Genomic DNA, 13406 nt, shown 5'->3' with positions numbered 1-13406 from the left:
CTGTAGATCAATACAGGTAGAGTACTGTAGCAGTAGTAGATCAATACAGGTAGAGTACTGTAGATCAATACAGGTAGAGTACTGTAGATCAATACAGGTAGAGTAGTACTGTAGATCAATACAGGTAGAGTACTGTAGATCAATACAGGTAGAGTACTGTAGATCAATACAGGTAGAGTACTGTAGATCAATACAGGTAGACTGTACTGTAGATCAATACAGGGAGAGTACTGTAGATCAATACAGGTAGAGTACTGTAGATCAATACAGGTAGAGTACTGTAGATCAATAGTAGATCAATACAGATCAATACAGGTAGAGTACTGTAGATCAATACAGGTAGAGTACTGTAGATCAATACAGGTAGAGTACTGTAGATCAATACAGGTAGAGTACTGTAGATCAATACAGGTAGAGTACTGTAGATCAATACAGGTAGAGTACTGTAGATCAATACAGGTAGAGTACTGTAGATCAATACAGGTAGAGTACTGTAGTAGTCAATACAGGTAGAGTACTGTAGATCAATACAGGTAGAGTACTGTAGATCAATACAGGTAGAGTACTAGATCATACAGGTAGAGTACTCAATACAGGTAGAGTACTGTAGAGTAGTCAATACACAGGTAGAGTACTGTAGATCAATACAGGTAGAGTACTGTAGATCAATACAGGTAGAGTAGAGATCAATACAGGTAGAGTACTGTAGATCAATACAGGTAGAGTACTGTAGATCAATACAGGTAGAGTACTGTAGCAGTAGTAGATCAATACAGGATACTGTAGATCAATACAGGTAGAGTACTGTAGATCAATACAGGTAGAGTACTGTAGATCAATCAGAGTACTGTAGATCAATACAGGTAGAGAGTACTGTAGATCAGATACATCAATACAGGTAGAGTACTGTAGATCAATACAGGTAGAGTACTGTAGATCAATACAGGTAGAGTACTGTAGATCAGTAGTAGATCAATACAGGTACTGTAGATCAATACAGGTAGAGTACTGTAGATCAATACAGGTAGAGTACTGTAGATCAATACAGGTAGAGTACTGTAGATCAATACAGGTAGAGTACTGTAGATCAATACAGGTAGAGTACTGTACAGTAGATCAATACAGGTAGTACTGTAGATCAATACAGGTAGAGTACTGTAGATCAATACAGGTAGAGTACTGTAGATCAATACAGGTAGAGTACTGTAGATCAATACAGGGAGAGTACTGTAGATCAATACAGGTAGAGTACTGTAGATCAATACAGGTAGAGTACTGTAGATCAATACAGGTAGAGTACTGTAGAGTAGTAGATCAATACAGGTAGAGTACTGTAGATCAATACAGGTAGAGTACTGTAGATCAATACAGGTAGAGTACTGTAGATCAGGTAGAGTAGTAGATCAATACAGGTAGAGTACTGTAGATCAATACAGGTAGAGTACTGTAGATCAATACAGGTAGAGTACTGTAGGTAGTACTGTAGATCAATACAGGTAGAGTACTGTAGATCAATACAGGTAGAGTACTGTAGATCAATACAGGTAGAGTACTGTAGATCAATACAGGTAGAGTACTGTAGATCAATACAGGTAGAGTACTGTAGATCAATACAGGTAGAGTACTGTAGCAGTAGTAGATCAATACAGGTAGAGTACTGTAGATCAATACAGGTAGAGTACTGTAGATCAATACAGGTAGAGTACTGTAGATCAATACAGGTAGAGTACTGTAGATCAATACAGGTAGAGTACTGTAGATCAATACAGGTACTGTAGATCAATACTAGTAGATCAATACAGGTAGAGTACTGTAGATCAATACAGGTAGAGTACTGTAGATCAATACAGGTAGAGTACTGTAGATCAATACAGGTAGAGTAGTACTGTAGATCAATACAGGTAGAGTACTGTAGATCAATACAGGTAGAGTACAGGGTAGAGTACTGTAGATCAATCAATACAGGTAGAGTACTGTAGATCAATACAGGTAGAGTACTGTAGATCAATACAGGTAGAGTACTGTAGATCAATACAGGTAGAGTACTGTAGATCAATACAGGTAGAGTACTGTAGCAGTAGTAGATCAATACAGGTAGAGTACTGTAGATCAATACAGGTAGAGTACTGTAGATCAATACAGGTAGAGTACTGTCAATACAGGTAGAGTACTGTAGATCAATACAGGTAGAGTACTGTAGATCAATACAGGTAGTACTGTAGATCAATACAGGTAGAGTACTGTAGATCAATACAGGTAGAGTACTGTAGATCAATACAGGTAGAGTACTGTAGATCAATACAGGTAGAGTACTGTAGATCAATACAGGTAGAGTACTGTAGATCAATACAGGTAGAGTACTGTAGATCAATACAGGTAGAGTACTGTAGATCAATACAGGTAGAGTACTGTAGATCAATACAGGTAGAGTACTGTAGATCAATACAGGTAGAGTACTGTAGATCAATACAGGTAGAGTACTGTAGATCAATACAGGAGAGTACTGTAGATCAATACAGGTAGAGTACTAGTAGATCAATACAGGTAGAGTACTGTAGATCAATACAGGTAGAGTACTGTAGATCAATACAGGTAGAGTACTGTAGATCAATACAGGTAGAGTACTGTAGATCAATACAGGTAGTACTGTAGATCAATACAGGTGTACTGTAGATCAATACAGGTAGAGTACTGTAGATCAATACAGGTAGAGTACTGTAGATCAATACAGGTAGAGTACTGTAGATCAATACAGGTAGAGTACTGTAGATCAATACAGGTAGAGTACTGTAGATCAATACAGGTAGAGTACAATCAATACAGGTAGAGTACTGTAGATCAATACAGGTAGAGTACTGTAGATCAATACAGGTAGAGTACTGTAGATCAATACAGGTAGTACTGTAGATCAATACAGGTAGAGTACTGTAGATCAATACAGGTAGAGTACTGTAGATCAATACAGGTAGAGTACTGTAGATCAATACAGGTAGAGTACTGTAGATCAATACAGGTAGAGTACTGTAGATCAATACAGGTAGAGTACTGTAGATCAATACAGGTAGAGTACTGTAGATCAATACAGGTAGAGTACTGTAGATCAATACAGGTAGAGTACTGTAGATCAATACAGGTAGAGTACTGTAGATCAATACAGGTAGAGTACTGTAGATCAATACAGGTAGAGTACTGTAGATCAATACAGGTAGAGTACTGTAGATCAATACAGGTAGAGTACTGTAGATCAATACAGGTAGAGTACTGTAGATCAATACAGGTAGAGTACTGTAGATCAATACAGGTAGAGTACTGTAGATCAATACAGGTAGAGTACTGTAGATCAATACAGGTAGAGTACTGTAGATCAATACAGGTAGAGTACTGTAGATCAATACAGGTAGAGTACTGTAGATCAATACAGGTAGAGTACTGTAGATCAATACAGGTAGAGTACTGTAGATCAATACAGGTAGAGTACTGTAGATCAATACAGGTAGAGTACTGTAGATCAATACAGGTAGAGTACTGTAGATCAATACAGGTAGAGTACTGTAGATCAATACAGGTAGAGTACTGTAGATCAATACAGGTAGAGTACTGTAGATCAATACAGGTAGAGTACTGTAGATCAATACAGGTAGAGTACTGTAGATCAATACTGTAGGGTAGAGTACTGTAGATCAATACAGGTAGAGTACTGTAGATCAATACAGGTAGAGTACTGTAGATCAATACAGGTAGAGTACTGTAGATCAATACAGGTAGAGTACTGTAGATCAATACAGGTAGAGTACTGTAGATCAATACAGGTAGAGTACTGTAGATCAATACAGGTAGAGTACTGTAGCAGTAGTGAAGCTACTGCTAGTGATGCTGAAAATCCCTTGTTAGTAAACAGGCCAAATTAGCTTTAGATTATTCAGTCGTTTCCCGGATTCATTAAAAATACAGCAAATATTATATATTTATATATATATATATATTTCACTTTAAACATAGTTGTTTGTATTAATAGGCTCTGTTTATAGATCCAGCTATTTTACAGGCTTTCTACAGGCTAGTAGCCAAGCATACGTGGTCGGATTAACTTGGTGTTGGAAGTTGCCTCTCTGTTCAAACTCCTCTCCGGACCTCTAACTGATGGCGTTTGTGGACGTTACCTAGGCTACCCGGTGATGGCGTTTGTCCACTTACCTAGGCTACCCGGTGATGGCGTTTGTGGACGTTACCTAGGCTACCCGGTGATGGCGTTTGGCGTTTGTGGACGTTACCTAGGCTACCCGGTGATGGCGTTTGTGGACGTTACCTAGGCTACCCGGTGATGGCGTTTGTGGACCCTAGGCTACCCGGTGATGGCGTTTGTGGACGTTACCTAGGCTACCCGGTGATGGCGTTTGTGGACGTTACCCCGGTGATGGCTACCCGGTGATGGCGTTTGTGGACGTTACCTAGGCTACCCGGTGATGGTGTTTGTGGACGTTACCTAGGCTTGTGGACCCGGTGATGGTGTTTGTGGACGTTACCTAGGCTACCCGGTGGTGTTTGTGGATAGGCTACCCGGTGATTTTGTACAACACCTACCCTCTGTAGCCTATTATGCCCCCACCTATATTATCTGTATCCGCGTTGATGAAGAGAAGTGTACACTCTTCTGAAAGATATAGACACACTGAATTCCTTGTCTGAAGCCCACACACAGTAGCTTACATCACATGATCAGGGCAGCCTAGTGGTTAGACCGTTGGACTAGTAACCGGAAGGTTGCACAGTTCAAACCCCCGAGCTGACAAGGTACAAATATGTTGTTCTGCCCCTGAACAGGCAGTTAACCCACTGTTCCCAGGCCATCATTGAAAATAAGAATTTGTTCTTAACTGACTTGCCTTGTTAAATAAAGGTAACATAAAAAAAAAAAATCTAGACCACTGTTACTTAGCAGCAGGAACTTCCTCTAAATAAATACCTTCTTAACATGGAGCAGATATTATAATTGTGTCTGAATCCATGTCCAAATGGCACCCTATTCCCTATATAGTGCACTACTTTTGACCAGAGCCCTATTCCCTATTTAGTGCACTACTTTTGACCAGAGCCCTATTGGCACCCTATTCCCTATTTAGTACACTACTTTTGATCAGAGCCATATTCCCTATTTAGTGCACTACTTTTGACCAGAGCCCTATTGGCACCCTATTCCCTATTTAGTGCACTACTTTTGACTAGAGCCCTATTCCCTATTTAGTGCACTACTTTTGACCAGAGCCCTATTGGCACCCTATTCCCTATTTAGTACACTACTTTTGATCAGAGCCCTATTCCCTATTTAGTGCACTACTTTTGACCAGAGCCCTATTGGCACCCTATTCCCTATTTAGTGCACTACTTTTGACCAGAGCACTATTCCCTATTTAGTGCACTACTTTTGACCAGAGCCCTATTGGCACCCTATTCCCTATTTAGTGCACTACTTTTGACCAGAGCACTATTCCCTATTTAGTGCACTACTTTTGACCAGAGCCCCTGGATCAGGTGCAGCTGACCTGCTGCAGCTAATAGCAGAAATGATACTAGTGTTAAGGAAGATAACTTACTGAAAGAGTTGGTGCCTGAACTAGTACCTACAGCACTAGTGAACAGGGAAGTCACTAGCGTGGGGTCGAGATCTGTTTGTACGGTCTTGTCAACTTCATATGGTTGACGAATTACCATAGGAGTGGTCTATAGAAAGAGATCCTATTAAAATAGCATTCTGATTCCTCATTCTTTGAGGCTTTTACAGCACAAACACACCTCAGACCAGACTGGGAAACCACCTCACTGGCTCACTACTAGAGGTCTTCACGGGTCAAAACAATGTGGACCCGCTCTGAAATGGACCTGGGGCTTTCATACCGGACCTGATCTGAGACCCGTTCTGAATGAACAACTTAACCCATCATTATTTTACCCTGCTGGTCATCTTTGAACATTTGAACATCTTGGCCATGTTCTGTTATAATCTCCACCCGGCACAGCCAGAAGAGGACTGGCCACCCCTCACAGCCTGGTTCCTCTCTAGGTTTCTTCCTAGGTTTTGGCCTTTCTAGGGAGTTTTTCCTAGCCACCGTTTCTACACCTGCATTGCTCGCTGTTTGGGGTTTTAGACTGGGTTTCTGTACAGCACTTTGAGATATCAGCTGATGTAAGAAAGGCTTTATAAATACATTTGATTTGATTGAACCCGTTCCATATAGACCTGGTCTGATCCAGACCCGGTCTGATCCGTTTGTGTACTTTATTAGCCAGAGATTATAATGCTGGAGAGGAGGGAGAGAGAGGCAAAAGTGACCACGCTGACTATTAGCTGCCATAGTGTAACGGTCTGAGTGTAGTGGGTGAGGAGTCAGGCGCAGGAAGCAGAGAGTTCAGGGTAGTGCTATTTTAATGCACAGAGAAACGGTGAACATAAGCCAACCCCACGAAAACACAGGGCGTAATGAACACACAAATGCCCCCAAACAGGGGGACTTAAACTGTCCAGGAAAAACCACAAAATGGGAAAACACAAAACCCATAGACGTGCACACAAGTGCACCAAACAGACGGACACAATAATGAATCCCGCACAAGGAACCAGGCGGGCCGGCTGACTAATAAAGCCTCACTAATTATACCCAACTCAAAACCGGTGCACTCAGTAAACACATCAGGAGGGGGAGGAAATAATCAGTGGCAGCTAGTAGGCCGGCGACGACCGCCGAGCGCCACCCGAACGGGAAGGGGAGCCACCTTCAGTGGCAGCTAGTAGGCCGGCGACGACCGCCGAGCGCCACCCGAACGGGAAGGGGAGCCACCTTCAGTGGCAGCTAGTAGGCCGGCGACGACCGCCGAGCGCCACCCGAACGGGAAGGGGAGTGTCCTTCGGTCGGAGTCGTGACACATAGCTAGGTTATTTATCATCAAATATGATTACGTAGTACCTATCTTGACTGCATCAACACGAGAGAAGCTAGTCATGCTAGCTAACATTAGGCTGGAGAATATGAGCTTTCTCATCCTGCAGTTACACACAACAACAACAACTCCATTTAGAATATAAAGCAGACGACCTGTTGGCTTTTGGTCATTGTTGCCTATCCTTCTCCTTGAACTTTTAATTCCATCTTCCATTGATTAGATATCTCCTAACTTTCCCGATTGGCTCACTACCTGTTCTGTTGTTCCCTAGGTGATGAGTTATATTACTTGATTGGCTCACTACCTGTTCTGTGGTTCCCTAGGTGATGAGTTATATTACCCGATTGGCTCACCACCTGTTCTGTGATTCCCTAGGTGATGAGTTGGAGTTCCCGATTGGCTCACTACCTGTTCTGTGGTTCCCTAGGTGATGAGTTGGAGTTCCCGATTGGCTCACTACCTGTTCTGTGGTTCCCTAGGTGATGAGTTGGAGTTCCCGATTGGCTCACTACCTGTTCTGTGGTTCCCTAGGTGATGAGTTGGAGTTCCCGATTGGCTCACTACCTGTTCTGTGGTTCCCTAGGTGATGAGTTGGAGTTCCCGATTGGCTCACTACCTGTTCTGTGGTTCCTTAGGTGATGAGTTGGAGTTCCCGATTGGCTCACTACCTGTTCTGTGGTTCCCTAGGTGATGAGTTGGAGTTCCCGATTGGCTCACTACCTGTTCTGTTGTTCCCTAGGTGATGAGTTGGAGTACCTGCGGCCCAACATCTACCGTAACGTAGCTCGTCAGCTGAACATCACCGTTGCGTCTGAGAGCGTGGTGTCTGACGCCTTCCTGGCTGTGGCTGCAGAGATCTTCTCCACCGGTAGGTCAATAACTATTCATTACCACACCAGTAGGACTAACCCTCTCTGACAACAAGCTTGGGGCAAACAAACAATTGCCCATTTTACATGAACTGCGTTTACTCGGATGTGAGCAGTATGTTTCCATCTACTATCTACGATATGGTGGATTCATAACCAGGCCAGCTCAACTTGATTTGGCTTGGCTCGGTTCGGCGTAGTACCGTGACATATATTTTAATGTTTGGACGACATTACTCCGATTATAACGTATCTGGAGTGCCGGTGGCAATGTCGGTGCAGAGTTCTTGTATCGTGCTAAATATTAGCACAGATATTTATGAAAAAAGGGAAGTAAGGAAACACAGAGGATGTTGGGGGGTCTTTTAGCGGTGTGCTTTGTTTAGAAAAAGAGGAACTAGTGGGTTCATTATCAAACACAATGAAGATATTTCAACTTCGGGAGCACTTTGCTTCATTCACTTCAAGGAAGACCAGCTCTCGGTGTGGTGTGTTACCTTTCTTTCACCTTCTCTTCTTCTCTTCTCTTTAAAACGATTTACTGACAGGGGACAAAGCATACCTCTGTGGGAGAACGGAGAAATAGACCACTTCATTAAAGCTTCAGGGGATTTTACCACGTAAACAGACTCTGAGCAACCTGGAGCCTGTAGAGGACAGATTGAGACTCAGTAATGAGCCTGTAGAGGACAGATGGAGACTCAGCCATGAGCCTGTAGAGGACAGATTGAGACTCAGCCATGAGCCTGTAGAGGAGAGATTGAGACTCAGCCATGAGCCTGTAGAGGACAGATTGAGACTCAGCCATGAGCCTGTAGAGGACAGATTGAGAGTCAGCCATGAGCCTGTAGAGGACATATTGAGACTCAGCCATGAGCCTGTAGAGGACAGATTGAGACTCAGCCATGAGCCTGTAGAGGAGAGATTGAGACTCAGCCATGAGCCTGTAGAGGACATATTGAGGCTCAGCCATGAGCCTATAGAGGACAGATTGAGACTCAGCCATGAGCCTGTAGAGGACAGATTGAGACTCAGCCATGAGCCTGTAGAGGACAGATTGAGACTCAGCCATGAGCCTGTAGAGGACAGAATGAGACTCAGCCATGAGCCTGTAGAGGAGAGATTGAGACTAAGCCATGAGCCTGTAGAGGACAGATTGAGACTGAGCCTGTAGAGGAGAGATTGAGACAGAGGACAGATTGAGACTCCATGAGCCTGTAGAGGACAGATTGAGACTCAGCCATGAGCCTGTAGAAGACAGATTGAGACTCAGCCATGAGCCTGTAGAGGACAGATTGAGACTCAGCCATGAGCCTATAGAGGACAGATTGAGACTCAGCCATGAGCCTGTAGAGGACAGATTGAGACTCAGCCATGAGCCTGTAGAGGAGAGATTGAGAGCCTGAGCCTGTAGAGGACAGATTGAGACTCAGCCATGAGCCTGTAGAGGAGAGATTGAGACTCAGCCATGAGCCTGTAGAGGACAGATTGAGACTCAGCCATGAGCCTGTAGAGGACTCAGCCATGAGCCTGAGACAGATTGAGACTCAGCCATGAGCCTCAGCCATGAGAGGACAGATTGAGACTCAGCCATGAGCCTATAGAGGACAGATTGAGACTCAGCCATGAGCCTATAGAGGACCTCAGCCATGAGCCTGTAGAGGACAGATTGAGACTCAGCCATATGAGCCTGTAGAGGACAGATTGAGACTCAGCCATGAGCCTGTAGAGGACAGATTGAGACTAAGCCATGAGCCTGTAGAGGAGAGATTGAGACTAAGCCATGAGCCTGTAGAGGACAGATTGAGACGCAGCCATGAGCCTATAGAGGACAGATTGAGACTCAGTCATGAGCCTGTAGAGGACAGATTGAGACTCAGCCATGAGCCTATAGAGGACAGATTGAGACTCATCCATGAGCCTGTAGAGGAGAGATTGAGACTCAGCCATGAGCCTATAGAGGACAGATTGAGACTCAGCCATGAGCCTGTAGAGGAGAGATTGAGACTCAGCCATGAGCCTATAGAGGACAGATTGAGACTCTGTACAAAGCGTCTCTAGAAGCCTGAACACTCATTCGTCCAGGAGCCAACTCTAGGCTGGCCCATATTGGGTTAGAAAATGCACATGCCAGAGGTAATTACAAATGACAGACTGTTCTGTTAGGCCCCACCTAGCCCAGGGAGTTTACTCCACAATTTAATCAGCCTTCTCCAGAGTAATTCCCTACAATCTCCACCCTGCTACAGTAACAGTAACTCTGCAACAAAAGGCAATTAAAGGGATAATTTGACATTTGGGCAATTAAGCACTTTTTCCCCCCTTCCGACTTACCAAGAGTCCGATGAACTCATGGCTGTGTGCAGTTTGCAGGACGTTGACGGTAGTTTCTGGAGCCATTACTAACTAACTAACTAACTAACTAACTAACTAACTAACTAACTAACTAACTAACTAACTAACTAACTAACTAACTAACTAACTAACTAACTAACTAACTTACTAAAGTCTACCAGAACAGCTAGCGTATTAGAAAAAAAGGGCTTAAAAATGGTAAGTATAATAAAGGGGCATAGTTGCCAAAATGTAAAAATATCCCTTTAAGGAGTGGCAACTCAAGGGCAAACATCAGTTTTTTGTTCCAAATTGCCCCCTATTCCCTTTATAGTGCACTACTTTAGACCAGCCTATAGGGAACGAGGAGCCGTTTGGGATGCAACCCAGGCCATGATCTTAACTGAATTTACTGTTTGAAATGGCTAAAGTATTCTACTTAGAACCATAACTGTGGTTTTAAGCAGACAGACGTACAGTAAGTGGCGACAACAGGATGGTGAAATGAGATCATATCTGTGTACTGGGCATCCTGTTAGTAGCAAGAGAAGCTGCAGAGCCTTTCTTAGGGATTTCTCCTGTTGTTACTCTGCTGTTGACCTAGTCCTGTTGTTGACCTAGTCCTTTTGTTAACCTAGTCCTGTTGTTGACCTAGTCCTGTTGTTGACCTAGTCCTGTTGTTGACCAAGTCCTGTTGTTACTCTGCTGTTGACCTAGTCCTGTTGTTGACCTAGTCCTGTTGTTGACCTAGTCCTGTTGTTGACCGAGTCCTGCTGTTGACCTAGTCCTGTTTTTGACATAGTCCTGTTGTTGACCTAGTCTTGTTGTTGACCTAGTCCTGCTGTTGACCTAGTCCTGTTGTTGACATAGTCCTGTTGTTGACCGAGTCCTGTTGTTGACCAAGTCCTGCTGTTGACCTAGTCCTGTTGTTGACCTAGTCCTGTTGTTGACCTAGTCCTGTTCTTGACATAGTCCTGTTGTTGACCTAGTCCTGTTGTGACTCTGCTGTTGACCTAGTCCTGTTGTTGACCTAGTCCTGTTGTTACTCTGCTGTTGACCTAGTCCTGTTGTTGACCTAGTCCTGTTGTTGACCTAGTCCTGTTGTTGAACTAGTCCTATTGTTACTCTGCTGTTGACCTCGTCCTGTTGTTGACATAGTCCTGTTGTTGACCTAGTCCTGTTGTTGACCTAGTCCTGTTGTTGACATAGTCCTGTTGTTGACCTAGTCCTGCTGTTGACCTAGTCCTGTTGTTACTCTGCTGTTGACATGACATAGTCCTGTTGTTGACCTAGTCCTGTTGTTGACCTAGTCCTGTTGTTGACCTAGTCCTGTTGTGACTCTGCTGTTGACCTAGTCCTGCTGTTGACCTAGTCCTGTTGTTGACCTAGTCCTGTTGTTGACCTAGTCCTGTTGTTGAACTAGTCCTGTTGTTACTCTGCTGTTGACCTCGTCCTGTTGTTGACATAGTCCTGTTGTTGACCTAGTCCTGTTGTTGACCTAGTCCTGTTGTTACTCTGCTGTTGACCTAGTCCTGTTGTTGACATAGTCCTGTTGTTGACCTAGTGCTGTTGTTGACCAAGTCCTGTTGTTGACCTAGTCCTGTTGTTGACCTAGTCCTGTTGTCACTCTGTTGTTGACCTAGTCCTGTTGTTGACCTAGTCCTGTTGTAGACCTAGTCCTGTTTTTGACCTAGTCCTGTTGTTGACCAAGTCCTGTTGTTGACCTAGTCCTGCTGTTGACCTAGTCCTGTTTTTGACATAGTCCTGTTGTTGACCTAGTCTTGTTGTTGACCTAGTCCTGCTGTTGACCTAGTACTGTTGTTGACATAGTCTTGTTGTTGACCTAGTCCTGCTGTTGACCTAGTCCTGTTGTTGACATAGTCCTGTTGTTGACCGAGTCCTGTTGTTGACCTAGTCCTGCTGTTGACCTAGTCCTGTTGTTGACATAGTCCTGTTGTTGACCTAGTCCTGTTGTTGACATAGTCCTGTTGTTGACCTAGTCCTGCCGTTGACCTAGTCCTGTTGTTACTCTGCTGTTGATATAGTCCTGTTGTTGACCTAGTCCTGTTGTTGACCTAGTCCTGTTGTTGACCTAGTCCTGTTGTGACTCTGCTGTTGACCTAGTCCTGCTGTTGACCTAGTCCTGTTGTTGACCTAGTCCTGTTGTGACTCTGCTGTTGACCTAGTCCTGTTGTTGACCTAGTCCTGTTGTTGACCTAGTCCTGTTGTTACTCTGCTGTTGACCTAGTCCTGTTGTTGACCTAGTCCTGTTGTTGACCTAGTCCTGTTGTTGACCTAGTCCTGCTGTTGACCTAGTCATGTTGTTACTCTGTTGTTGACCTAGTCCTGTTGTGACTCTGCTGTTGACCTAGTCCTGCTGTTGACCTAGTCCTGCTGTTGACCTAGTCCTGTTGTGACTCTGCTGTTGACCTAGTCCTGTTGTTGACCTAGTCCTGTTGTTGACCTAGTCCTGTTGTTACTCTGCTGTTGACCTAGTCCTGTTGTTGACCTAGTCCTGTTGTTGACCTAGTCCTGCTGTTGACCTAGTCCTGTTGTTGACCTAGTCCTGTTGTTGACCTAGTCCTGCTGTTGACCTAGTCCTGTTGTTGACCTAGTCCTGTTGTTGACCTAGTCCTGTTGTTGACCTAGTCCTGCGGTTGACCTAGTCCTGCTGTTGACCTAGTCCTGTTGTTGACCTAGTCCTGTTGTTGACCTAGTCCTGCTGTTGACCTAGTCCTGCTGTTGACATAGTCCTGTTGTTGACCTAGTCCTGCTGTTGACCTAGTCCTGCTGTTGACCTAGTCCTGTTGTTGACCTAGTCCTGCTGTTGACCTCATCCTGCAGTTGACCTAGTCCTGCTGTTGACCTAGTCCTGCTGTTGACATAGTCCTGTTGTTGACCTAGTCCTGCTGTTGACCTAGTCCTGTTGTTACTCTGCTGTTGACATAGTCCTGTTGTTGACCTAGTCCTGTTGTTGACCTAGTCCTGTTGTGACTCTGCTGTTGACCTAGTCCTGTTGTTGACCTAGTCCTGTTGTTGACCTAGTCCTGTTGTTACTCTGCTGTTGACCTAGTCCTGTTGTTGACCTAGTCCTGTTGTTGACCTAGTCCTGTTGTTGAACTAGTCCTGTTGTTACTCTGCTGTTGACCTAGTCCTGCTGTTGACCTAGTCCTGTTGTTGACATAGTCCTGTTGTTGACCTAGTGCTGTTGTTGACCAAGTCCTGTTGTTGACCTAGTCCTGTCGTTGACCTAGTCCTGTTGTCACT

General features: G+C 44.2%; 1 protein-coding gene across 2 annotated transcripts in view; it reads left to right on the top strand.

The window, feature by feature from the left end:
• Nucleotides 1-13406, top strand: part of LOC123996548 (bcl-2-related ovarian killer protein homolog A-like) — a 55899-nt gene that overhangs the window by 25235 nt on the left and 17258 nt on the right. For both annotated transcript variants that reach the window (XR_006832007.1, XM_046299972.1), the window contains exon 2: nucleotides 7676-7804. Coding sequence is in view for 1 of the 2 variants with exons in the window: in XM_046299972.1 (XP_046155928.1) it covers nucleotides 7676-7804 (129 nt within the window). In the remaining variant the exon portion in view is untranslated. The remainder of the gene's footprint in view (nucleotides 1-7675; nucleotides 7805-13406) is intronic.

Source organism: Oncorhynchus gorbuscha, linkage group LG02 (assembly GCF_021184085.1).
Source record: "Oncorhynchus gorbuscha isolate QuinsamMale2020 ecotype Even-year linkage group LG02, OgorEven_v1.0, whole genome shotgun sequence".
NCBI lineage: Eukaryota > Metazoa > Chordata > Actinopteri > Salmoniformes > Salmonidae > Oncorhynchus > Oncorhynchus gorbuscha.
The sequence above is the reverse complement of the archived record's forward strand: the minus strand, read 5'-3'. Positions and strand labels throughout refer to the sequence as shown.